This window comes from Tenrec ecaudatus, chromosome 9 (genome assembly GCF_050624435.1).
Source record: "Tenrec ecaudatus isolate mTenEca1 chromosome 9, mTenEca1.hap1, whole genome shotgun sequence".
Classification (NCBI taxonomy): Eukaryota; Metazoa; Chordata; class Mammalia; order Afrosoricida; family Tenrecidae; genus Tenrec; species Tenrec ecaudatus.
In genome coordinates this window covers 158,853,265-158,880,871 of record NC_134538.1, presented here as the reverse complement: position 1 = coordinate 158,880,871, position 27,607 = coordinate 158,853,265, and the positions used below count along the sequence as shown (strand labels likewise).

The 27,607-nt window shown below is 52.3% G+C and overlaps 1 protein-coding gene across 1 annotated transcript in view; it reads right to left on the bottom strand.

Moving 5' to 3' along the window:
• Nucleotides 1-568: 568 nt before the first annotated feature.
• The window catches only part of MGAM (maltase-glucoamylase), a 70,694-nt gene continuing 43,655 nt past the window's right edge, over nt 569-27,607 (bottom strand). Inside the window, exons 22-47 of the mRNA XM_075557417.1 lie at nt 26,353-26,402; nt 25,405-25,572; nt 23,622-23,777; nt 22,768-22,968; nt 20,711-20,865; nt 19,309-19,477; nt 19,004-19,100; nt 18,085-18,197; nt 16,586-16,711; nt 14,174-14,302; nt 13,768-13,878; nt 13,528-13,590; nt 11,443-11,577; nt 10,561-10,648; nt 9,869-10,007; nt 8,717-8,850; nt 8,560-8,594; nt 8,350-8,466; nt 7,843-7,991; nt 6,649-6,733; nt 5,726-5,782; nt 3,585-3,709; nt 3,242-3,330; nt 2,772-2,821; nt 2,039-2,212; nt 569-646 (exon numbers count right to left, since the gene is read on the bottom strand). Of these exons, the coding sequence (XP_075413532.1) occupies nt 569-646; nt 2,039-2,212; nt 2,772-2,821; nt 3,242-3,330; nt 3,585-3,709; nt 5,726-5,782; nt 6,649-6,733; nt 7,843-7,991; nt 8,350-8,466; nt 8,560-8,594; nt 8,717-8,850; nt 9,869-10,007; nt 10,561-10,648; nt 11,443-11,577; nt 13,528-13,590; nt 13,768-13,878; nt 14,174-14,302; nt 16,586-16,711; nt 18,085-18,197; nt 19,004-19,100; nt 19,309-19,477; nt 20,711-20,865; nt 22,768-22,968; nt 23,622-23,777; nt 25,405-25,572; nt 26,353-26,402 (2,993 nt within the window). The remainder of the gene's footprint in view (nt 647-2,038; nt 2,213-2,771; nt 2,822-3,241; nt 3,331-3,584; nt 3,710-5,725; nt 5,783-6,648; nt 6,734-7,842; nt 7,992-8,349; nt 8,467-8,559; nt 8,595-8,716; nt 8,851-9,868; nt 10,008-10,560; nt 10,649-11,442; nt 11,578-13,527; nt 13,591-13,767; nt 13,879-14,173; nt 14,303-16,585; nt 16,712-18,084; nt 18,198-19,003; nt 19,101-19,308; nt 19,478-20,710; nt 20,866-22,767; nt 22,969-23,621; nt 23,778-25,404; nt 25,573-26,352; nt 26,403-27,607) is intronic.

Genomic DNA, 27,607 nt, shown 5'->3' with positions numbered 1-27,607 from the left:
GCCACCAGTGAGCCAGGTTTCCTCCCTGGGTGCTTTCTTGAGGTGCTGGCGAGCTCCACAACCTGGAAAGGAACTGGCAAGGTGGCTTTTTTTCCCCCTTTGTGCGTTGCAAAAATACAGGTATCTCAATATTTGCCAGCTTCACACTTTCTACTTGTACAATTCCATAAAGCCAATGGTATCAATCACATTGTGCAAGGGCATCCCACGTGCGTTCAGCCAGAAGCTGAGACCTATCCCCCAAATGTACACACATACGCACTCTTCATCATGGACTCGGGGTCTCTTCTGCAGACGGTGGACAGTCAGCCAAAATACCATATGAATCACACAGAGCCTAGATATTTTCTACCCCACCCCACCCCCCAACCAGCACCCCAACTGCCCTCTCTGCAGGACTAGGGGTAAATCCTTGGGATTCCCAGATAGAACACATATTAAAATCAACGACATCATCTACCCAAAAGGGACATGAACTAATTGGCAAGATGATCGATCATTTTATGAACATGGAGCCTAGGTGACTTCAGAGTTGTCGATTGCCGAGTCAGCCGCCTGCTCTGTATGTTCACAGAGTGACTGTCCAGGTCAACGACACGAACTGATGGAGGTTGACATCATTGCTGGTCATGTTCACGGTTAGCACCTGTGGGGACACAAGGAAAAGTATGGGGACATTCGGTGTGTGATGCTTTCTTGCACTCAAAAGTCAGGCACAAGCCAAGGCTCTATAGAAAGAACCCTTTGCTCCACAATCCCCTTCTCGTGGCCAGGTGGATTGCTCAGGAATGGTGAAAAGATAACAAGCCTCGAAGTACTAGCAAATGCAGGCAATTAGCAATAGATGATTAGAAACAACTGCAAATAACAATTTGTGTCATTTTTATAACACTTTGTGTCATTTTTTATATGCCCAACATTGAAATAATAAAAGCTACAACTAACGAATTTGTAGAAAGCTGTCAGTTTCATGTGCTGGATACCATTGATGTATGTGTTGTTATAAGAGCTGTAAAAGCCCCCAATAAAATGATTTATTAATACATATATAGTCTCCTAAATTTGATTTAATAAATAACTAAATAAAGCTATCAGTTTGCATTAGAAGGCATAAGTCACAGGAAGCCTTTGATGCTAGTTTTGTCAGACTTCTTTTGTGTCTTTGTGGCCTGTGATGCCCTGGAGCATCTTTGAACTGATAATGTTTTAGATTTGGGGAAATATGGCAGTACAAACAATTTGCGAATTCTCTTTGCAAGTCAGAGATTACAAGTCAAAGTAGAACCTGGCACCGCTTCACAAGACAACAAATCGGAAAGCATCGGTCCGGACCCGCGATTCCAATTGGGTGTTGTTGTTGCTAAGGTATCGGGGTTGTTTCGGACTCATCCTAATTCCATGTCTCACAGAAGAAAACACTGCCCGGAACTGTCCTGTTGAGGGGCTTGAGCCCGTTGTTGCAGCCATTGTGTCCATCCATCTCGTTGAGGCTCTTTTTCTTTACCAAGCATGGTGTCCTTCTCCAGGGACTAGTCTCTCCTGACAACATGTCCGAAGGGTGTGGGATGAAGTCTCACCACCCTCACTTCTAGGGAGCATTCTGGCTGTACTCCTCCCAGGACAGGTGAGTTCATTCTTCTGCCAGTGCACGGTCTACTCAATATTCTTTGCCAACACCATAACTCACAGGTGAATGGCCTTCTCAGGTCTTCCTTGTCCATTGCCCATCTTTCGCTTCCATGGGGGCAATTCAAAACATTGTGGCTTTGAAGACTTTGGCAGTAGGTTTGTCCAAATGTAATGTATCATTTGATTTCTTGGCTGCTGTTTCCATGAGCATTAATTTTGATTCCCAGTAAAATGAGCAAATCCCATCCTTTCTCTATCGCCCAGTTATGAGAGACCATGGACCCATGAGACAACGAGCTTCACAAAGGGACTTTCAGGAAGGACTACCATGTGGGAGGGAAGTAGATGAGCACAACCCAGGCATCTCTGGGCTGGGAAATACCACCCAGCATTCTCACGGGTCACCAACCTGTGCTGTTGAGTTGTAGGTGAACTTCGGTGTGACGTCTTTGTCACCCAGAGAGACGTGGACGCTGGTGATGGTGGGAAGACTGCCCAGCCCCCAGACCTCAGCATATCCCAGTTTCAAAGCATTTGCTGATGTGGCATAGTTATTGTGGACGATGCGACTCTGGATGGTGTTCTGTCAAAACAAGGACAAAAGAAACCAGAGGAGGACGACAGAAAGCAACATTAGGCCAAACTTTTTCCAATGTATTTTTAGACCAACAGGTAATCATGCAGTGAAATAACTTTGGAGTCATAGTCCTATGCCTCTGGGTGGGGGCGGCATAATCTTGGCTCTCTCCCCCGTTGTCCACCACCCAGCACCTAAGCATCACAGGGTCTCCAGCATTGCCCCCGGACTCTGTAGGAGACAAAGAGTCTCCGGAAGTGTATGTTCTCCATGTAGGAAAATCATACCACATGAGGTCATGCCTGCACAATGCAGGAATCAGGGCTGGCAGACAGTCTGTTCTTTGGTGCAGTGGTGCACTGGAAAAGCTACCGATAAGACAGGAATGGGTTAATCACAGAAAACTTCCCGGGAGCCTACTGAATGTCCACCAGAAAGCCTGAAGGGAGGAGGGTTGGGAATTTCCAAGGTGAGTGAGTAAGGGATCCTGGGTGGTACTTCATGCCCTAATGATAGCCAGCCTGGGGCTTAGCCAGTGGACCCCCTGTGTTTGCTGCACACTCACCTGGCTGGCTGAGAAGTTGGCCAAGTAATAGAGTCCTTTCTCATAGGTATCTGAAAACAAAGTATGTAGGTGTGATCTGGGGCTCTGCTACGGAATTCCATTGGTCTCGTGGTGGTCAAAAGAGTAGGGGGGGGGTGGTGTTGTTTGCATTTTGCTGGTCTTCTTTGCAGAGTTCCCTTTGGTAATTTAAATTTCCTCTAGGTGACCTGAACAGGCTCTGAAACCTCCTCCTCAGGACTTAGTTTACACAAAATGGTTTAAACGAATGTGCATTGACCACAGATCACCTGACTGTAGTGGTCCACGGGAGCACACCAGACCAGCGGCCAGTGGTGAGCCATCCAGAACCAACCATCAGTGTCAGGAAGCCGAGAGACCTTCCACAATAGAGGGCACACACTGACGCAGCTAATGGGAAGGGTATAGGAAGCACACTCAGATCTTGGTGTGAGCCCAGGAAACCTACTCACCAATGCCGATGCCATCGTCCCAGAAGAGGCAGCCCTCCGCGGCACCATTCTCATCCAAGGCCACCTTGATGCCCATGAACTTCTGGCGGCTGCAGTGAGGTGGGAGCAACATGAGACAAAGCAGGGCCACAAGCACAAACCATGTCAGGGAGCAAGGGAGCTAAAGGCAGTTCTTCATGTGTGAAGACAGACCGGGTCCTGGGAGTCAAACTGAAATATAACACCACCACCACCCCACCACCTGCCCATGTATAATGAGGTTGCCGTGGGTCAGAGGGTCTCTGCCTCATGGGGGCTCTGAGTGAACTGGTATTGAGGAAGCGGCAGCCCATCCCTGTCCTACCTCAAGAAGGTGTTCTGGGCGGGCTCTTGCCAGGGCAGGATGTAGCCCCCACGCACATGGAGATTAATGTGGTCCAGGGGGGCCGGCAGTACCTTCAACACTCCCCTCGCGTTAATGTCCACACCCTGGGGCCAGAAGAAGGTGGCAGGTGATGGAGGGGAGAGAACACAGATGCAGGTGTGTGCAAAGATATATGGGCAAAGATACAGCACACATCTTACATGCATATTCTCGCACACAAGGACACACCACATGTGCACAGACATATACACATGCACACAAACATGCACACATATAACCATGCCCACACCAAATGACACATCCCCGCACCCCATGTTCCTATTCTTGTCTTGCTGCCCGCCCAAGCCTATCTAGCACAATGCCATTATGATACTCCTCCATGTTCACCCAAAGGCCAGGTGACATCCCCTGCCACCACAACATCCTTCTAGGACCCATTGCCTCTGGGCCTTGTGATAGCAGTTGGTACACGAGGCCAGTGAGTGGGTCCTACCCACCCACGGTCCACATCATGGCTGTGTCCCCACGCACTACCAGAGAAGACTGGACAATGCCCTTCACCTTTATTAATACCACCACCTCCAACATGAGTCTTCTCCACTCTCCGTTGCACCAAGAGCCCACCTTGGCCCCATCACCTTCATTGGCTCACCTAGCCAGCGACTGTACAACTTCACAGAAAATGCAGATGCTGGACTCAATTACTCTACAAATCCTTATCTTCAGCTTCCTCTATCAACTTTCAGGTCTACATCACTGTCTTGCCTCTACAGCTGGGCGGGGGTGCTTCCACACCCCAGCACAGCCTATCCATGGTTCCTCATGAAGAGAGAGCTCTCATGCACCTGAGCACCTCGGACACTTCAGGGTGGACCATGACTTGTGGTGAACCAATATCCTGTGTGTTGTGGGATGTTTAACAACATCCCATAGTGGCAGCGTCCTCCCTGCTAGATGCCTCTTGCTCCTCTTCAAGCCCTCTTGTGACCACTGTCTCTCCAGGCAGATCCAAATGTCTCTGTTAGATTGTTAGAAGCAGAATGCGGGGCCGTCCCTCCTCATGCCAAAGCCTCCCTCGCCCATTACAGGAAGCCAGAAGCTGCTTAGGCTGGAGGGCTGCCCACATTCAGCTCTTTGAGACAGGAAGACGGCAAACCTGGGAAGGGCCCCATCTGGGCCAGGTGGGCTTCATTCAGCCAGTGGAGTTGACCGGTATCAACCATGCCTCCCAACGGGGGCCTGAAAAAGCCAGAACCTCTGCGACTACGCTCTCTCCCAGCAGCTGAGCCCCGAGTGCGGCTATGCTGCGAACTCTCTCTCTAGCTTGTGTTCCGTTTACTGTAATGCGTGAAGCTGCTTCTAGCCTTTATGAAACTCACTTGGATCACAAACCAGGCTTCAGTGTGAATTCTTTGTCACATGAAGTCAAGGGTCGAGGTATTTCTCCCACGAGAGACCTAACATCCCCAGGTGACAAAGTGGCACCATTGGAAGATGACGACTCCTGTTCCCTGCTTCCTGGTCCTGTTTGTTTGATTTCCGCAGATTCACCCAGTAGAGAGCTTAGAGCACAGGACAGAAGGTGGTAGAAGAAAGAGTGCCGGGGAAGCACGTTCATTCCCCAGGGCAGGTCCTGCTTCCTGCGACAAACACACAACTCAGAAAATCAAGGACTGGTGGCCAGACAATCCATCCCAAGCCCTGGGCCCCGTGGGTGCCAGAGCACTACTGGGTCCCCTAAGGCCTTCACGAGCTGAGCTCTCAGATGGAGGCAGCCAGGCCTTGCTTTAAGGTGCCTCCGAGTAGACTTGAACCGCCGGCCTTTCGCTTCGCAACCGAGCGTGTGCGCCTTTGTGTGAGGCTGTTACAGGACTGGACAATGCTCTGCCCGGCAGCGCTGCCTCGGGTCCTGTGAGTAGAAGCCAACTCAACAGCACTCAACCACCACCGTGAGAAACGATGAAGATGAAGACAGGGAGGGAAGAAGGCCCTGAGGAGTCGGGCCCAGAAGACCGCCGATTGGGCGATGTCGCAGCAAGCCCGAGAGAGGAGCGTTGGACCTGACGTGTGTCTGTGTCCTCCACCCACGCCCGGGCTGGGTCCACCAGCTGACAGCGTACCGTGTAGTAGTCGTACCAGCGGGCTCTGGGGAAGTAGGCAGAGACGCTCCTGGCATTCTAAAATTAAACACAAGCACACACAGTGAAGCTGAAAACAGCCATTCTGTCTTCTAGGTCCCAGGAGCCACTCTGCATGGGAGCAGAGTAAATGTGACCTTGGGCCCACTTTCCTCCCCTCTCTAGAAGCTTTCCTTCCTCAACCCCTCCTCAAACAGGGTAGAGTTGCCTGCCCAAAGCTGATGGCTTCCTTCCTTAAGATCCTCTGCAGGCCAGAACTTTGGCTGAAGAGCCCCCATGGGCTTGTGACCCCCCTGTGCTCTCCCAAAGGGCTGGGCTGAGATGGCTGGGCCCACAGCAGGAGAGCAGGCTGCAGGTGCTTCAGGATCCGCACGGCAGCAAATATAAAGCAGGTGACAAGATTTGGGTCAGAGACAGTCAGCGGACATTGTAATCAGAGACGTCATCCCCAACAAAAGAATAAGCAGAGGCCTCTCTTCACCCACCCACCCCACACTTTGGGGTGGGGGGGCGGGCAGAGACCTCCTTTCAAGTGGAAGGATTTGTGGTGAAACTGAGGCTGTAAACAATGACTTGTTTTTATCACCCATAGAGGGTTGTGATGGACAGGCTACCACCTCTGCTGGATGCTCCATCCTCACTGCAGTGGATGGAGACGTGGCCATATCTCGGAGTGCACCCCCAGAGCTGGTTCCTTCTGGACTGCCCTATGACCAGAGTGACTGCGAAGTTTAATGAGGGGAGAGAGCTGAACCCCCAGGAGGCAGGGGCAGTAACTTTCAGCCCAGAGGAGAGGAAGAAGCAGAGGGTGAATCAGGAAATTCATCTCCTGGCTGAGAGCAGCCCCTTCTCCTGGCCCAACCCTTCCCCCTGCTGCCTAGCAGGGCCTCTGAGGATCCACTCACAGGCTCCAGAACAGGGCTGACCAGGAAGGCAGGGCCCAGCAGGAACTGGGTGTCTATATCCCGGGTATTCTTATCGGACACAAACCTGGAAAAGAGAAACAAAGTAAGACAAGTCGGACCTCGTAACAAGACAGGGCCAAGCCATGGAGAGTGACTCAGCTTGGGGTCAGGTCAGAAAGCCAGCCTGCTTTGTGTCTTGCCCTGCCTGCTTCCCCTCAGTATAGCCTAGTCAGGAGCACACGGCCCCCTTTCTACGTTCCTGTTTTGGGCTGAATTTTATGCCCCATGGGAAAGCTTGTTGAAGGTAGGTCTTTGCAGAGGTGAGTAAGTTCACATGAGATCTTCCAGGTCTGGGTGGGCCCTGAACCCATTTGAGTGCTCTCATTATGAATGAGGAGGAGAAAGACACACAGAGGGACACGGGGAAGTGGAGCCGTGTGAAGATAGAGACGGAAAGAAGAGTGGTCCACAAAGCAGGGGAGACTACGGAGTGCCGGCCGGCCAGCACCAGAATTGAGAGAGGCACAGCCCCGGCAGAAACCCGCACGGCCATCAGCCTCATCTCCCCCTCGCCCTCCAGGATGGGGGTGCTGTCTATTCCTGTTCCGACAAGCCATCTGAGGTGCGGTGCTTCGCTGCAGAAGCTCTGGTGTATGGACACGAGGTCAGATTCTCCAACCTCCGGAAACGGTTCCCGCCTACAAAGCGTCTGTTGCTTACCCAAGGGATACGCGGCGCGCAAGAATGGCCTTCCTCCTTCCACTCCTTGCCCCAGCTGGGCCCATGTGGGTCCAAGCTGAGGTGACCAGACATTGACCACAGACACACAGAGGTTTGCATAAGCAAATCGAGATGAATTATCCTGTCACCAGTGTGTCCAAGGAGTCAGGACAGAAGGTCTATGGCCCAGAGGCTGACAGTTACAGTCCTATGGAGTTAGTCTCGGAAACCCACAGAAGCAGTTCTACCCTGCCCTACAGAGTCGCTAGGACCATCAATCGATGGCCATGAGTTTGGTTTTATGGATGCCGTAGAGGGCTGACACCAGGAGGCAGTCCGAAATACTAATGTGATGAAGAACTGTCACCATAGCCACTGATCAGCAGGACCATTTAGAACAGAGAAGCCATCGGTCAGCAGGACCACCTGGAGTGAATGATTCATAAGGAGTTGGGGACTCGGTGGGACACGTACTCGTGCAAGAGGGGCCGGACCACGGTGCTGCCCTCGGCGTGGGCCTTGTGCATCAGCGTGTAGAGGTAGGGCAGCAGGGTGTATCTGATCTGAAGGACGTTCCTGGATATGTCTTCAAAGGTGGAATTCCAGGACACGGGGTCTTGTCTCTAAAGGGGAAAGAAGAGTAATTCATGATTTGCCTGGCAAACTTCAAGGGCCTGAGGAAGGGCACTAAGACCTTGTCCCACTAAAGACCGGGCAGAGCTAAACCAGAAATGGTTGTAATGATTCTCAGAGAGCATTCCTAAAGTCCCCAAAGGGCTTGCTCTCCCCAGGAAGATGTTTTTAGAATGCTTGGTCTAACTCTGCCTAAAGAGGAAGACTCCTTCAGGGGACTCTAGGGGTGTGGTTCATGGAGATGTAGGGGTGTGGTGATGTTGAGGATGTCCCCCTGGAAACCCTGCAGCTCAGCCCTGGAGGATATTGTAAGTAACAGAAGGTCTGAGTTGCGGGTGACTGTCTCACTCTGGTCCCGATGGTGTTGTGGTTCCTGGCGTAGGGGTAGAAGGCCCCGAGCTGCATCCAGCGGACACACATCTCATATTCTGCATCGTTGAAGAAGCCGCAGATGTCTGCTCCCGTCTACAAGAAGGAACCACACAAAGGTGCTTGCAGTGACCACCAGAAGATGTTGCCGCCTGCTTGGGGATCAGGAGTGACGCAAGGGAAACTTACATAGGAGATGCCAAAGAGGCTGAACTCCATCATGCCTGCAATGAGAACCAGCATCTGTCAAGACCCTTGGCCCACCTTCTCCTCCCTCACCCACCACCCACCTTCCCCCGAGGTCCCGCCTCATTCATCCTGGTACCCACTGGGCAGCATCCCTCACCAATGATGGATTTCCTCAGCTGGTTCCACGCGGCTGTGTTGTCTCCCAGCCAGTGTCCTCCCCAGCGGCCCGAGGAGGGGAAGGTGGAGCGTGTGACGACGATACCTCGCTCTCCTGTCACCTCCTGCACACCTCTGGGTGGAGGGACAAGACATGAGTAGGGACAGTGACAGGGAGGAAGCACCACCGAGCTGCTCACAGAACTCCAGACTCGGGAATGAGAACAAGGAGCTTCCTGTCTGCCTGTCGGGAGCTGAATGGAACTTGGGGGGACGTCGGGGAGGCGGTGGGATGGTAGCACACCCTGGGCTTTCCACGGTGCTTCACAGAGAACGTCACCGTGGAAGAGCCTGGGGGGCGGGGCACCAGTGATCTGCGATTCCCTGCTATGCGGATGAATGGCAGTTGGAAGCCATTCAGCAAGTCCATGGAAGGAAAAACAAGCAAAACCACCACAAACTCTGGGGCAGTTCTGCAAAGCGTATGGTCAACAACATGAGTCAGAGCGGACTTGTGGGCAACATACACCAAGAGCCAGCTCCCTGCCCCCCCTGAAATAGTCAGGAGCAATTTGACTGTCACTACTGCTTGGCCATACTTTCTTCTATGTGTTGGAGGGAGATTTTCCTTTGGATAATTGTAATCTCCCCCCCCCCACCCCACACACACATCACGCAGTGGGGAGTGTTCATTCAAGGGAAACCCGGTCGACTATCAAACAAGAATGACAAGCAAAATAGGATCCCGATAGGGAGGGTCCAGTTCTAAAGTCCAGGAGGGTGGGGTCCAGCCCTGGGAGTGACAGTCACGCCCTGGCACTTGATCCCCCAGGAGACGGGACTCCGTGTCTGCTCTGTCTGCTCAGCCACCGGCTGGAGGCTTCGGCATGGAAGCTGTGCTCTGACGGCAGACGCAGAGGCTGGCTCCACACCCTCCGTGTGTTTGCTTAATGAATGAGAAGTGCTGTGGGCATCTGAGCCCCTTGGGTGAGACGGACTGCCCAAGGGCTACACAAGGGGCCTCCGACAGCAGTGGTGACAATGACCCTTCACAAGGACCCATGGATGATGGGGACGAGAAGATTGTGGCTCAGCACTCCAGTCCTGGGGCTCTCCACTCCAGGTGGGTTGCTTGTGGGGAGCTGAGACTCACTCGTAGGTGGGCCTGGTCTGGGCCCAGCCGTACAGGCTGTGGACGTCATAGTGCCGCACCACGGAGCCGTCAGCCAGCACCTGCTCGCCCTCCATGCACAGGGTCTTGCTGCTCAGGCCCCTGTCCCTGGACTCCAGAACTGAGGGAAAGAGCAAGCCCCATTAGAACAGGCTTCTCCGGAAAGGGGGATGGGGTGGGAGGGAGCATCCCACCTGGTGTCCCTCTTGTTGATCATGACTCATACATGAAATGATGCCCATTGGCTACTGTGAGACCTGGACCACATGGGGTGTTTTGCTGAAGGCCAGATAATTCACAGAATAATTTCCCTGATATGACAGTATTAGGGCAAAGTCCCTCGGGCTCACGGTAAGAGAAAGCCTTGATTCCCCACCCACTGTGGCCCGGGCACTCCTGAGAGATGCCATGGTCCACCCACACACTCCTTAGAACCCAGCTTGGGAGGCACTGGGAACGGTACTGCAGCAAAGTGATTTTCAGCGGATTCCAGAAATTCGCCTAGTGACCCCAAAGAGTCCCGCACACTAAGTGGGTCAGGGAGGAGCCGGCCTTTGTCTAAGGTCCCCCAGGCACTTGGGTTTGAGCCTGAGAAGTCGGGGCACAACCAACCAGCCCCTGGGCTAACACAGGAGCTCTGGATGCCCCATGCAGGGGCTGTGTGTGGTCCTCACCTGGCATGTAGGGTGGGTGATTGAGGATGGAATCCTTGCAGCCTGGGGGGACAGCACCATTCACAAAGCTCGCGGGCTCATTCATGTCCTAGAAATGTGAACACAGAGAGACCTTGATAGTCAGTGCCCACCTGCAGCCAGATCCAGGCAAGGAGAAGTGAGCACCATGGCCCCTAGCAATCAGTTGTTCAGAGACTCATTAACCCCAGAGAGCAAAGGTCACCTCAGACTGAGGGGGTGGGGGGCAGAGGGCATGGCTATAGGCAGGGAGTGCCAGGCTGCTCCACTCCCCACTGCAGGAAGTACGGCTGCTGTGCCCAAAGACTTCTGAGGATAAAAGTTATCCCCCTGACCAAAGGTCAGGAGACACACACTTTAGAATGGTCACACATGTACACACCACACACACCTCATGCATACCTCACACAAACACTGCACACACTTCACACACTTCATGCACATCCCAGATACACACCACACATACACTGCCTACACATCACATGCACACATACACCTCAGATAGACATACACTACGATAGATAACAGACATCCACAAGCCCATCTACACAGAGCAGATGCACACCTCCTACATGCCTCAGATACATATCACACACACACTGAATGTGCATGCACACACAGAGATGTGCAACACTAGATAATGCCCATCCACACAAGAACATCCATAACACACACCACATGAACCACACACACATACACACCACATATACCACTCAGAGACACATACACAGACACCACATGGGCCACACGCAGGCACACCACACAGGTGCACCACACAGGTGCACAAAGATAGGCAGTGACCATCACATGGACACACACAGACACTGCACACATACATAAACTGCACCCACCACCACCACCTACAATCCACATGCCGTCATATTTCAAGCTTTTGTCCGGATCCCGGGGGTTGGTGTACAGTTCTCTCAATTCCCTCTTCCACCATGTGATAGTTGAATTTCGGAAAAAGTCTGGAAAGGCCACATAAGCTCGGTACAGCTGTGAGGACAGACAGAGAATTCATTTGTCCCACATGAACACATGAGACACCGTGCAGGCATTTCCAGAGACCTCAGGCTGCAGGAAGCCTGTGTGCCATCGTGCCAGGGCATCCAGGCACAGCTAAAGCTTATCTGCTGGCTTCAAGGAAATGTCCTGCATGTGTGGACAAGAAGGTGGCATCCATCACACACCTGCACAGCTTCAGGAGCACCCAGAATGCTGTCCTCTTGTCCACATGACTGGCAACAACCCCCACTCCCACCTCTGTCCCACAGACCAGACGCCTGCCCCCCAACTCTTGGTCTGCCCTTACTTTCTTAAGCACCACACAGGGGCCATGCCAGGGGCCAGGGTACCAGGCTTGAAAGGTAGGCATGGGATGGAACAACCCAGATAACCTCCAGGGCTGTGATAGGTTTATTGTGCCAACATGGCCAATGAACATATGTGGGATTAATTGAAGAGCTGAGAGATAAATGGCTTGGCTAGCCTTGCCTTTCTTGTCTCTTGCTCTTTGATGATTGAATCAGTGTGTGGCTGCCTTAGCTTGTTCTCTGCCTCGATTTTCAAGCTACACTACCTGTGGGACACCTAACCTGTGGACTGTGTCACTATGGTTTGAGGTTCTTTCAAGACCTGGTTCGCCATGCTACTGGTATATACATCATTTGAGCTGGGCACTGTTGGACCCTGTCATCTGGCTGACTGTTGGTGACCTGCCTTGCTGCATGCTGCCTGTGGTTGGGTTGCCTGAATTGCCCTACAGAGGACTCAGCTGACTTGTACCCGGCGGCCCTCAAGACTTGAAGGACTCCCAGTTTATTAGCTGTCTCATGGAAGTGAGTTGCACTGAGCCATTTGTACTGCTCTATAGACTAATTGTTTATTTTTTATATTTTATCTATGTATATAAATATGTGTAAAATCATTAGTGCCCTGGTTTTGTTTCACTAGAGAACCCTGTCCAAAATAATTGGTACCAGGAGTGGTTCTAGAGAAATAAAATCATAAAGACGGGCTTCTTAAATTGGCTCTCGAGCTTGATTAGCCTTAACAGCGCTGATAATGCTAGTTCAAGGCCTGGAGGCATGGAGAAGTCTGCCTCTTGCTAATCCATGAGGTGAAGTTGCAACGTTAATATCCACAGTAGCACCACCGAGAGATGAAATAGAGGCTCTGGGTGATCGTATGTTTGATATTTCAAAGCAGTTTTGTCGGGATGACAAGTATAGGGAGGCTGGTTGGCTGGTCCTTCTTGCAATGGAAACTGTGATTAAGGAGGGGGATGGTTTCAGAGCCTCAGAAGCACACCTCAAGTGCCAAATAATGGACGTAAAAGCTTCCACCTGTGCTACAAAGAAGAGCCTTCTGTCTAGTAATAGAGCTGGCATTGCTGAGAACCAGGTCCAGAGTCTCAAAATGCAAGTGGCTGAATGACATCATCAGCTGAATTGCAGCTCTAGGCAGTGTCTGATACTAAAGTGAGGGCATTGATGGGAAAAAGCTGGGGCCCTGAAACATGGGATGGGAACATATGGCCTGATGATCCAGAAGAGGAGGATATTGATCCCCTAGAAATGATTGAGCCACATCTGGGGGTGTGGAAGTAAACCACGGAGGGAGGGCAAGAGTACCATTGGTAGAATCAGCAATGAGGACGGCGAGACTCTGTCTTGTGTCCTTTGGAGGTGTTATCAAGAGGAACGAGTCCAAGAAGGACAGCTTGCTTAGTAGAGTGTGGTGAAAATGAGAACGCATAAAGGGCTGGATGATAGACCCTATGGTTGAAAGGAATGAGGCAACGGGACCTGCCTCCCAATCAGGAGCCAGATGCTGGTTGCCTGCAACTGGATTTCATATGAAAGGACACATGAGATGGGCTCTCTGTGTTGATACCCCAACCTTTCCAGCAGCTTCAGCAGCACCCGACACCCCCAAGACTCTTACCTCCACTTGGGTGTCCCAGTCTAGAGAGCTGTTAATCACAACCCCTGGGAGATCGGGCCAGACCTGTAAGGAGAAACAGGAAAGGGCAGTGCTCATGCTCTGTGCATTGGGTGATGTCTATGCAAGGACAGCAGCTATCAATTACGTAGTATTTCCCAAGAACCTCGAAAGCCCGGAGGTAACCCTGTGGGTGAACCCCACTGTTATCACGCTGGGGCAGTGGATGCCCAGGAGTCGTACCTTTCCCCAGACAATGTCGCCACCGTTGGGCTCCTTGATGAAGACGTCTTCTGCCACGCCCCGTGTGAATGCAGGGTAGTCCTGGGTCTCGTTGCCAGAAATGGCTGGGTCCTGAGATGAGCCAGAGGTCAGGTGGGGAAGCCCACCCCGAGCAGCATGAGGTCCCAGGTACCAGGCGAGTGCCGCCAGAGAGAAGACCCGGGCTCCCAGCTGCGCAGTGGGATGTTGGCAGGTGTCGAGTGACACGGTTCTCTCATTTAACTGCTGCCTCCCCACTTGCACCAGGACCAAGCACACGAGGAAGCTGTCTCCCCAAACAGACATCACACACACAAGGAGGGTGACCAGGAAGAGATGGCCCACCCGTCCCCTTCATGGGGGACCCACACACTTGCAGAGGACTCACCAGAATAAGGATGACATGCATCCCCTCCTTCTTCATGCGTGTGATCAGAGCAGGAAAGCCAGCAAACTTGGGGCTGAGGGTGAAGTCCAGCTGGCGCTCCATGTAGTCGATGTCAGAGTACTGCACGTCCTGGGAGAACACAGGGCGCGGGTGGGTGGCTGCGGTCCCAGGAGTCACGGCTTCCCGGAGCGGCCACCTACTGCCACCAGAGGAGAATCCGGTTTTCATCCTAACTCCTGCAAGTCCCCGCTCTGCCATTTGCTAGCTCTCAGGTCCCGGGAAATTCGCCTCCCTTGGGAACTTGTGGTCATAAAATAGTAAAAACTAGATGAGCAGAAAGCAACGAGGAGATGAGCCAGCCAGGGTGCAGTATAACACCGATGAAACATACAACTTTCCTCTAGTTCTTTAATGCTTTCTCCCCCCTCTCCACCCCTTTATCATGATCCCAATTCTACCTTACAAATCCAGCTAGACCAGAGCATGCACACTGGTACAGGTAAGAGCTGGAAACACAGGGAATACAGGACAGATCAACCCCTCAGGTCCAATAATGAGAGTAGCGATATCAGGAAGATAGGGGGAAAGTGGGGGAGAAAGGGAGAACCAATCACAATGATCTACATATAACCCCCTCCCTGGGGGATGGGCAACAGAAAAGTGGGTGAAGGGAGACATCAGACAGTGTGAGACATGAAAAAATAATGGTTATTTATAAATTATCATGGGTTCATGAAGAAGGGAGGGTGGGGGGAAATGAGAAGCTGATAGCAAGGGCTCAAGTAGAAAGAAAACATTTGAGAATGATGATGGCAGCAAATCTACAAATGTGCTTGACACCATGGATGGATGGATGGATGGATGGATGGATGGAATGTGATAAGAGTGTACAAGCCCCCAATAAAATGATTTTTGGTAAAAGAAAGAGAGAAAGCAGGGAGGGAGGAAAATGTCCCTTAGTAGGGGTGTTGTGAGGACAAATGGAGGCGCTCGGTGAACACAGGTTTTTGAATGTACAGGACATACATAGGCTGGTTGCTGTTACCCTTCCCCCACCCTCCCCAGAGGTTGGTCTTGGCCCTAGTGGCCCGCGTTCGGAGAGACAGTGTGTGTCAACCACCTGGGACAAAGACAACCAGGGCAGTGAAACCGTGGACACTTGACCGGCGGTAGAACCCGTAGGTTTTTGAGGAAATCCAGTGTTGGATGCTGTCAGACACCAACCCCCTTGCTGCCTGTGAGTGAGTTCGGAATCTTAGCTCCCTCGTGAATCAGAGGAGAGCGGGGCTCCATGGGCTGGACAGCCTGACTGTGACTTTCAGAGACAGAGCGCCACTCTCTTCCGCTGTGTTGATTCAAACCAACAACCTTTTGGTTAGTAAAAAAAAGCAAATAAACTCGCAGCCATTAAGTTGATTCCAACTCATGGCGACCCTGTGAGACAGGGAAGAGCTGCCCTTCAGATTCCAAGACCTAACTCTTTGCAGGGGTAGAAAGCCTCATCTTTGTCCCACAGAACAGCTGGCAGTTTCGAACTACTGACCTTGCGGTTATCGGTCCAATGTGTAATCTATGACACCACTCTGAACTGTGGGCATGAGACTCTGCAGGTGTAACCTGCCATCCATCTCAGTGCTGGTGCACAATAGGAAAGTAAATGGAGTGAACTTTAATATGAGCCTGGCTTGCGGGATCAGTTTCCCGCTCTTGGGAGCCCCCTTGTTCTCCAAGGAAGAGAGGGGATGCTTCTGGGTGTGTCCCTTTGGAAGCCAGTCCCAGAATGGCTGCAGAGACAGGGTGAGCTGGGTTTGAGAAGTGTTGGGGTTTGGCTTATGCTGACACTTAGGTTGGTGTGGCTACATGTGGTTGTTTTTTGATTAAACAAAAACTACTCCTTGGGGGTTCATTTTTCCACGTGGACGGAGCATGCGTCTGACTGCTCTGAAGTCACATAAGAGAAAGAGAAGTGGAGAAAAAGAAGGAACTGGCAGCAAGAGCTCTAGAGAGATGGAGCCCATAGCAGTCCTCCTCCAACAAGTCCCGGTGACTCTGGGCTTCTCTCCCTATCCAGTGGGGGCACAACGACCCCACTGTGTCACAGGGCTCGGCAGGATTTCACACGAGAAAACACTTGGTAGCTTTATCCCAAAACAGGCAGCCCCAGTCATGCCATGGGACAGAGTGGAACCGCCCCCGAATGCTTCCTAGGCCGTGATCCTGACAAGCACACATCACCACGTCTTCCCCCCACTGAGCAGCCAGTGGGTTCCCCCCTGCAACCTTGTAACTGTGTAGAACCCCACCAAGCCAGACCGAGAAACGCACCCACCCAGCCAAATGAATGAAGCCAGACACAGGGATGATTAGTCACGAGATGAGATCCCAGGCAGGCACCCATGGACGGGGACTTACGTAGGGGATCTGGGCGGCCACCATTGCGTCGTAGAGGCTGGCAATCTCTGAGTCATTTGTGTATCCATAGCGACACAGCTGAAACCCCAAGGACCAGTAAGGCACCATCACAGGCCGGCCGATCAGCTAGAGAGCAGACAGAAAGGTCAGTGCTCAGGAAGGAGCGGGCAGATCGAACACGTCCCTGAGGTATGCAGAAGGGGCCCCAGTGCCCTGAGTGAGACAACCACAAATTCAAGGTGAAAGAGAAACCGAGGGGGTGCCCAGGCACTGGGAAGCCCCAGAGATGCTCTCTCTCAGTCTCTCTCTCAAAAGCCTGGACCCGATTCCCATCTTAGTGACAGCTGAGCTACCTGATCAACAGCAGAGGCACTGGAGGGAAAGGCTGGGTTAGTGAACATATAGTCTCCTGTCCAAGCTAGCTGTGTGACTGTGAACAAAATATAAGCAAGTTCTTTGTGCCTCAGTTTCTTTACCTGTAAATTGGGGCAATTAATCGTGACCTTCCTCGTAGCGTTTTGTGAGGGCTGCATGAGCTAAAGGGTGTACAGTACCTGGCATGCAGTAGGTATTGTTTAAGAGCCCGGTACTCCCATAACAGTCACCACCTCCCCTTTCTCACCTCGTGGGGATTACACCATCATCTTCACCACCAGCACTCTACTGCCACCCCTATCACCAGCATCACTTTCATCTCCATCTCCGCCACAATCTTCCCCATGTACACGTCCACCACCATCGCAACCACCATCACCACCACTACCATTAGTGCCATCGTCACCACCACCACTGTCACTACTGTTCCCACCACCATCTCCACCACCAACTCTACCACAACTACCACCCACCACCACCACCACCATATCACCACCCACCACCACCACCATCTCCTTATTACCACCCACCACCACCACCACCACCATATCACCACCACCACCACCACCACCACCATCTCCATATCACCACCCACCACCACCACCATCTCCTTATTACCACCCACCACCACCATTACCACTATCACCACCATCACCAAAACCACTACCACTTCCTCCACCACCTCCTCTACAATCACCACCACTTGCACCTCCACCTCCACAACCACTGACACGATCACTATTACTAACACCATCACCATTACAGCACCATCAGTACCGCCACCATCACCATGACCACCACTTCACTACCACCACCATTACCGTCACTCCTACTGCTTCTAGCTCCACCTCCACCACCACCACCACCAACCCAGCACCATTACTATCACAGTCACCACTGACACCATCATCAACACCATCACCACCACTACTACGTCCATGGTTCTGCAATGCTTAGAGAGGCTACCAGCCTAATGGTGTTAGGACGTATTCACTGCCCATTGTTCTCTCATCTCTCGGTCCCCAAGAAAAACCAACACTTCTAGTGACCATGTAAGAGCTATAAGATAAATGTGCCTAAGGTGTGCTGGATAAATACTTGGTACCAATCACATCCTCACCCACCTCTGTGTACTGCTGAGTGACAAGCTCTGGAGTGGGTCCCAGGACCACATAAAAGTCCAGAATCCCTCCGATGGTACGGTATGTCAAGGCTGGCAAGGGCTGGAACGTCACATCTGCAAACAGAGAACACCAACCATGCAGGAGGCCTCCAGGATGAGGCCCTGTCCCTGGGCTTTACACCTTCTCCCGCTTGTCTCCCGGGGGCCCCCACAGTAGGGAACTGGAGGAGGCAGTGTGCACTAGCCCCTCACAGAGTTGCTGATGGTAAGTGAGCGTCTGCAGGCTCTCACACGCTGCCTTTCTTTCTTTCTCCTTCGGTGCGCTGGATTGCGTCATTACATGGCTCATTGCTCCACTCTACCTTTAGGTGTTATTATGATGTTTCATTTAAGACTCACGAGAAGATACCCCGTAAGTCCCGAGAGCTCCCAAGCACCCTTCCCCCAGCACCCTCAGTGACATGAACACAATTCTCAAAACTCAGCTGTACACCGCCTTTGATGTCACCCGCTCTTCCAGGCACCGTCTCTCCCACTCCTGGATTTAGAGCCTTTTCTCTATTCCAGACACATTTTCCCCACACTGAGCCCCATGGCGAGTGCCCGGGGCCATTGCCGCACTACCGCAGACTATGCAAACGGGCCGACGTCCAGGGAAAATGTGTGAGCCTTGCTGGGCAGCCTCATTCCTCCATAAGTGATGTTTGTCAAACGAGAATGGGGTTCATTCTTTTTACGACTCAACTAACCAGAAAGGACCGAGAAAATAAAAGCAAAACCAACAGCAGCACACGCACACACAAAACGACTTCACAATCCATCCGATAATAACTTTAAATTTACATGACTGCCTAGACAACTCGGCCACCACCTCCAATGTTACCCACGGACAGAAGAGCCAGACGGGTGCCCAGTCTCACCCATGGCATTGCTGTTGAGCAGGAGCACGCCGTGGGCACTGTCATCCGCCTCCAATGCCATGTAGTAGGGGTGTACGCCGTAAGAGTTCTTCTTGTACTGGGGGAGCCACGGGAGGAGAAGCGGTGGGAGGTTAATGGACGAACTCAACAGAAAGTCACCGTTGAGATGAGACCCGCCCTCTCCAGGGCACCCATGAAATCCAGGAGAAAGAGTGGCACGTGGGAATCGAGCCGCTTTTCTAAAGACAGAATGTGGTGGCCATTCACAGTGAGCCCAGGAAGTGCACCGAGCAGGGAGCCCTTACCCCCGGGGGCTGGTCTCGGGAGAACATGCCCCACGTGTGCCAGTTGAGTTCTCTCAAAAAGAACTGGTGCTCATTCTCCCCGAAGCCATAGAGGTACGGGGAGGGCAGGCGAGTGGAGATGCGGATGAACATGTCATTGAAGGTGAAGCCAAGGAGCTGCGAGTCCCAGCTGCAACACAGAGGGTAGATTGGGGGAGGACATCACTCAGGGATGGCAAGGCTCTTGATTCACCCTCCCCAGAACATGCTCCCTCTGATGAAAACCGCCGTCGATACCCCTTGCTAAGGATGCCAGGCCAACTCTCCTTTGACTCTGTTCCTATCACCACCTCCTTCCAGTTTTCTCCATCATAGAATCCCTCCATGCCAGCCCTCACCTCCTCTCTCCATCCCCACAGCATCCAGGGCCAGCACTATATGGACACCTAGCCAACAGGCTGAGAGTTCACACCCACGCAGAGATGTCTCGGCCCTGTGAGCTCACAGCTACGAGGATGCCATGGAGCGCGGGTCGGCTCTGCAGAAAGGGCTCGGCAGCAAGGACACCGATGTCCTCTCCTTCCTCTGTTTGCAGCTCTCCAGGAACGTCTCCATCCCACATCCCATGGAGCTTTCGAGGCCACCTCTGGCCTGGAGCAGGCCTAACACCCAGCTTCATCTCCCAGCACCGCCCCGTCACTGGCGGCCCTGCTCCACCCACCTCCTGTTCCCCAGTGTCATGGACTCTCGCCTGCTCCACCATCTGAATACTCTCCCCCACCCCCAGCCCCCATATCCACATAGGGACCTCCTTCCATCACCTAGGTCCTATTTCCAAAGTCCGCTCCTTGGAGAGAGCATGACTGGCCACAGCATCAGAAGCAGTCCCCAAGCCACTGCCCTCCAGTCAATCTGACTTAGCATCATCCTGCGGGAGTCGCACTGCCCCGCAGGGCTTCCTGGACCGTACCTCTGTATGGACAAAGAGCACGGCCTCTTTCTCTCCCAGGTGGCTGGCGTGTTTGAACTGCTGACCTTTCTGTCTGCAGCCCACTGCCTAACCCACTGCATCATGGCGCTCCGTATCAAAAGCCGTCGCCTCCCTCCAAAGCCCCCAGTGCCCTGCTCTTTGCCCTACTTGGCAGACATCACTCTCGACACTTCCTGGCTTGTGTTATTTATTGTCATCTCTTGTCAGGAGAATAGAGGCTTCATCCTCTTCTGTCTGCAACTGTGGTGCCTGGAGGATGTGCCTGATGAAGGGTAGGGCCCATGCCACGGCCTCCGCCCTGCTTCCCACGGTGCTCAAGATTTCCCGGAAGAAAGCAGGAGCGGTGGATGTATGTGGAAATGGGTAGGGGCCTGGCTCGAGCCGGGCACCTCCGGGGGGCCATCTATTCCCAAATGGACAGGAGTCACTCACATGATGTTGCCGGTGCTCTTCCGGGTGATTTCAATCCCAAAGGGGTTCTCCTTAATGCGGACGTCATACAGCTGGTCCCCGGGGGTGCTGGACGGCGAGGCAGGTATGTTGAGAGGCACTGGGACTTCATAACGTCGGTTGTTGGGGTCATAAATCTAGGGCCGGGGACAAGAGAGGTTAGAACCAGCCTCTTGCATCCCGCACCCTGAGCAGAACGTGGTGGTTTTGAGGTCATCAGAGGTAAGCACACTGGACACCCATTGGCATTCAGCACCCGCGGGCTTAATTGTGTCCACGTGTTGGTCTGCAAAAGGCAAAGTCAGATGCATCTCATCGGAGTTTGCTGGTGGACAGAGCCCTGTTGCCATGGTGGGCTTCATGTTGGGTTGCTAACTGCAAGGTTGGTGGTTCAAAACCACCAGTCAATGCTCTGGAGAAAAAGGCCACCTGCTTCTCCTGTACTGGTTTACAATCTTGGAAACCCACACAGGCAGCTCTCCAGGGTTGCCTGGCCAGTGGGTGCTGACACCGAGCACGTGGAAGGCAGGCAGGGAGCTGGGGGCTTGGGCACTGTCATGGAGAAGAAGCTGGATGAATCCTTAAGTGTTCAAGGAAAAAGGGCTGAACTCACGCCAGGGGGAGAAAGCACAAGACCAAGAGGCAGATATTGTGGAAAGAGCTACGGAACCGTCGGCAGAGGGACGCAGGTGCACCCCAGAGGGTGAAGACTGGACACCCAACCAGGTTGGTTCGCTTCAAGCCATGGAGGGTGCCAGGCGCCTGCTCTGTTGAGCACAGAGAGCAAGAGAACCAGGCCTGCAGCAGACGAGGTCGGAGAGCACTCGGCTCCCGTGGGTGGCAGCAGCCGGGACAAGCCTCCTTTACATCACCGCCACACTCCTCGGACCGAGCCCTCCTGGGGCCAGTGGCGATGCAGTCAGCTGCAAACCCGAAGTTGGGTCCTTCGAACCTATCAGCTGCTTGAGGGGAGCGAGACCTGCCACTGCTTCTGTAAAGCTTGGAGGACCCCAGGGGGCCCCTAGGTTAGAGTCCACTTGGCAACCCACAGCAGCAGCAGCAAGCTTGGCTCCCGACAAAGTGCAAATGGAGTTGAAAGTGTCCTGGACAGTACTTGGTGGACCCACTGCCATTACTTGCTACCCCCTTCATGGGTACTCAGTACACCTGCAGCTGGTAGTTGGTGGACCCACTGTTAGTGCCTGGTGGACACTTACTGGGGTTTGGTATACGCACTAAGGCAGCGGTTCTCACGCTGCGGGTCGTGATCCCTTTGGGGATTCAACGACTTTTCACAGGGTTGCCTAAGACCATCGGCAAACACATAAGTAGTTTACAATATATACTTGCATATTGTTTTGTGATGAATCACTATGCTTCAGTTATGTTTAATTATGTTCAATTTTTAACAAAGAAAACATATCCTGCATAGCAGATATTTACATGATGATTCATCACAGTAGCAAAATGACAGTGATGAAGTAACAACAAAAATAATTTGATGGTTGAGGGTCACCACCACATGAGGAACTGTATGAAAGGGTCGTGGCATTGGGAAGGTTGAGCACCGCTGCACTAAGGTGCAGTCCGTGGCATTTTCAGTGGCCTCATACGTGTGTGAAAGCTGGACACTGACTATGAAGGACCAAAGATGAGGTGGTGCATTCAAATGATGGTGCTACTGGAAAAACATGGAAGGTTCCAGAAGCCGCCCGAAGAACAGCTGGATCTGTCTTGGAAAAAGTACAGCCAGACACCCTTTAGAAGCAAGGATGGCTTTGTCGCATGTACTGTGGACGTGTTGTCTGTGGAGATCAGTCCCTGGAAAGGGACACCTCGCTTGGGAAAGGAGAGGTGAAAAAGAAGAAGCCTTTGAGATGGATAGACGCAGTGTCAGCAGCAGAGGGCAGGCAAATGGGAAAGCTGGGAGGGTGGGGCAGGATCAAGTGGTCTTTCATTCTGCCGTGCACGGGTGACGAGGGGTCAGAACCGGCTTGACAGTAGCTAACCATGACAACAACCACACCCACTGAGCTTACCTTGAACTGCAGCATGTCATTCTTGTGGTAGGTGACGGCCAGGCGGAGGGAGGCCACGGGGGTGGAAGGAAAGGCATTGGCATGGGTAGCGTCCTTCAAGGAGATGTCGGCAGTGGCCCCGAAAGCACCGTACTGAATGTTACTGACAGAGTACAGCTCGTTGACAAAATAGCAGAAGGGGACTCCAGTCGTGGTAGACTCCTAGGTCAGAAGGCCAAGTCACAGCTGAGCATGGTGCAAGGATCACCGGGAGGAAGGCAATTCAATGGGAGGCAGAATGTCAACCCACCTACCCACCCTCATGGGTTTATATACCAACTAGCCGTGGCCTAACTCAAGGCAAACCCAAACCCCTCGCCTTCCCCCTGACGAGGAGTGAATTCAAACTCATAGTGACCCTGGAGGACAGAGTGGGACTGTCCCTCAGGGTTTCCAAGACTGCAACTCTTTAATGAAGCAGATGGCCTCTTCTTTCTCCAGCAGGATGATGACATAAACCCCAACCAAACCCAGGTCGGACCTGAGATAGGCTGTGGAGTCTGCACATCTTTATGGGAGCAGGAAGCCCCATCCTTCTCTCAACATACGACACTTGGCATTCCTGGTTTGCTTGGACAACTCTTTGCAAAACCACCCACTCCTGTGTCCCCACCCATTCTGCATGTCCAGATAAAGCCCAGTGTCCCTGGAGGGTACTAGCCCGCTACAGGTCCACAGCAGTTGGGGCTGCCTTTGTGAGGCTCCTGAACCCTGCAGATGAATTGATGTCCAAGAGGGCCACCTGAGGAGCCCAATGCCCCCCTCCACATCCTATTTCTAAGGTGGCCTCCTTGGGGCGACTTTCTCGGGCTTACCTGCCAGACACAGCCACGGGCTACACAGTTTTCTGCAGAAACGCCGTGCTCATCCGGGTAGCAGTTGATTTTCTCTAAGTCATTTATATGCTTCACGTCCCACTCCACGGTGTACGCTTCTCCCAGAACAAGGGCAAGCTCCGTGATGGTGGCAACCTGTCAGGATGGGGAGGGACAAGGACAGTGACCCTCCAGCCAAGGTCTGACAAGAGCTGTTGATGTTTGTAAGACAGGAAATAGATACCGGCCTGACTCTCAACAATCCAAGTGCCAAAGAAGAAATCCACGAAGACAAGGCAATCATTTGGGTGAAAAGTATCACTACAACAACTTCATAGAGGCCTCTCTTGGACAAAAAGAGTCTAGACATGACGCTGTTGCTTCCTGATAGAGCCCCCATCTTGGTGGGTCCATCTCTCTAACTCTTCCCCAAAGAGTCCTGTGCTCTTTAACTTACAGGGCATCGAAGGGGCATTCTGACAGCCTCGAGGGACTCAAAACCAATGTTCCTTTAGAGTATTCTTTGCGTTGGGAGGAAGGAGGGGTAAAGAGTTTAAAATGTGGCACTAGTCTTTCATGATTTCCCAAGGAAATTCTCACCGGACCCTTTGAGAACTCACTCAAGTGTGGCTGTCTCCTTCAGGCACCTACTGGGAAGACCTAGTTGCTGCCTGGTTGATTCCCAAGGGTCCTCAATGACTTATCTTTGGGAAAGTAGAACACCAGGCTTTTCTCCTTGATGGACCAGAGCGTCCACCCTTTCAGTGACCCTGGCTTCCCCCAGAGCAGCCTCTGGTACCTGGGCTCCTCTAACCAACCCAAAGGTCAGCAGTTCGAACCCATCAGCTGCTCCGATGGAGGGCAAGGTTGCCTGCTTCAGTAAATCTGCCAGGTTAGGGATCCCCAGGGGCAGATCTACTCTGGCTTACAGGGTCTCCACAAGTCAGAATGGGCTCAATGACACTGACTCAACCAAAGCAGTAACCATGAGCTGTGGCTATAAAATTCTATTAAAACATGTCTTTACAATGTACACATTGACACGAAAGTCTATCTCACAGGAGTGAATAACTACAACTTCACGTTAAGCTCTTCATTCACTGAGCTTCCTTCCACCTCCCATTTTGAATTTTCTAGCACCAGCCAGCATCCTGGAGAAGCTCTTTGTCCACACTGCTGTTCCCTGCATGGTCACTGTGCTCCCTTGTCTCCATCACAGCGATTTCTTGTCAGGGAAAGAGGTCTGAGGGGCAGCGATGGAGGGAAAGTGTAAGGGCCGCTTGACCTTACTCCAGGCCTCGCCCTCAAAACTCACTGCCATCGAGTCAATGCCAACTCACAGCAACCCCACAGGACAGGGTGGAAGTAGAACTGCTCCTGTGGGTTTCCCACATACTCACTCACTCACTCACTCACTCACTGCCATCAAGTTGATGTGCACTCACAGGGACCCTAGAGAACAGGGTGGAACTGCCCCTGTGGGTTTTCAAGGCTGTAACTTTACATGAGCAGGAAGCCAGTCTTTCTCACTCAGAGAAACCGGTGGTTCAAATGGGTGACCTTGTGGGTCTCGCAGCCCAGCATGTAACCACGAAGCCACAGGGCTTCTTCCACCCCTCCTAATTCATCCTAGCTGTGGTCCCTCCTCCAAGCTTCTTTCCCACCCCTCAGACTTCCCATCACAGTGGGGTTCTGGTCCTTTCAGGGCCCCTGTAACTTGGGAGAAGGAACCCTTGGAGCTACCAAGAATTCCAGACAGAGCTCCCCAAACTGGGAATTTTACCTGGAGAACAGGGTCATAGGTGACTTTAGGAGAAGTCTGAGTTGGGATGTTGTTCTGTTTCACCACAATGTTGGTAGGTTCCCTGGTCCCAAGGATTTTAATCTCCTTAAATGCTAAATTATTGGGGTCTTTGTAGTTTGACTGCACAATCTTCACAGCCAACTGGTTCTGCAAGACAAATACACAAAAGGGCTACAGGTCAATTTCCCCAGTGGCCCAAGTACCTATCACAGACCACATACCCGACTACAGATCTTCAGGTGGACCAAATACTACCCCAGACCAAACATTCAACCACAGACCAAGTCTCCCCAATACCTATCGCTGACCAAATAATCAACTACAGATCATCAAGTCTCCTCAGTCTCTATCTCAGACAAAATACCCACCTACATATTCTCAAGCTAGATAGACTTGAGAATTATTCACCCTAACTATATATCCTAGCTACTCCAAATGCCTCTTTCTTAACTATCTCTGCTAAAATATTCCTATGCTCAAGGGATGCAAGCATACTCACACTTTATAACTCCCTACACAATAGATATGTCTTAAATCAGGAGCACATGCTTACACCCATGCTCTCAGAGAGAGATGTTTATAAAGTGCACTTAGCAGCACTAACTTTGATTTATCCACATCATGCCCTCATTTTGCCAAGTAGGTGGTTCAATGATCAGAACTTAAGTCGTGGATTGATACGTGCCACCTGTATCCAAAAGCTGCAGATGAAACTGTTCTGACATCCATTGTGGTCAGAACTGTACAGTGATTCTTGGCATGACTGAACCACTGAATGGGATACTATTTGGGTCAGGTCCCAGTAGCACTGTTTTCAGTAAATAAACAGGCGAATGCATGGGAAGCCACCCTCTAACTGGCCAGCCCACTTAAACACCTAGTCAGATGAAAGCCCACATTGTAGAGTCAGAGAATGTGGCTCCTCACCTGGGCAACGGAGAACTCACAGAAGAGGTACTTGTTACTGGTCACTGTATCTGAAAGTGAGAGGAAGACCAGTTAGATGCCCCCTATGTGGGGTGAGAGGGGGCGGGGGAGCATTTTCGTTTTCCTTCCCCATCCCAACAAGAGCCACATCTTGGGAATGAGGTCATGATGGTCAGTCTCCAAGGTCAAGTCACCAGTTGTTCCTGTGCTTTCTACAATAGCCTTGGAAAGGGTCCCTTCCAAAAGCTTCCCAGGAACGTGCCTCAAGCAAAGTTCCAAAGCACAGGACTTGCTAGTTTAATGGGAATGTGGCGGGGGGTGGCGGTGGGGGGTCAGGCATGAGAAAGCACAGCCAGATGCATCCTTCAGTTACAGGACTATGGTTGCTGTCGGTGGGTTGGGTCTTTCCGACTCGTGGCGACCCTACGAAGGACAGCAGGAAAGAACACCCGGTCCCTGTGGGCTGGAAAGGAGCACTTGCTGGGGAAGGCCCAGGATTGCAACCTGCAGACGGGCAGGTTACGACTCGATGTACAGAGGACCAGACCCCGCCCCACTGGACCAGTAAGTCGGAGATGAGAGAAGACAGGTGCTCAGGTGCTAGCAGCCACACCCCATGCTCATGGAAGCAGCCGCCAAGAGAGCAAACAGTGCAGCGCCTTGGGCCAAGCTGCTGCACAAGACCACTTGCACACGCTGAAAAGCAGGGCATGACTTTGAGGACTGAGGTGCGTGGACCCACGCTGTGGGTGAGAGGACCTAGCCAAGGGGAGGGGCAGTGAAAGCAAGCAGGACCTCCAGCACAGCAGTGAGGACGAAGGCCATGGGGAAGGGGCCACGTTTCCTTCCGTTGTACGTGAAGTCGGCGTGTGGGAGCACGGCCTCAGTTGGCAACAGCAGCGGGGCGCTCCCCACCACGCTGGCAGGAGAGATCTTTCACTCCTTCTGAGTGCGTTTAGAGAGAGGCGTGCGTTCAATTGCAGGGATGGCTCTGCCAACGTTGCTTCCGGTGCCCATTGACAAGACAATGGCACCTTATGTATAATGCTGGTGGGTGGTGGAATTCTAAGGGTATCTTTTTCCTCCATATGTGAGAAAGATGGGGCATTCTACTCCCCTAAGAGTGACAATCTGGGGAACCCACAAAAGCAGTTCGACTCTGTCCTACAGGGTCGCTATGAGTCGACTTGATGGCAGTGGGTTTGGGTTTGGGTTCAGAGGTCCCCCTACCAGAAACAAGAACCACCACTGCAGG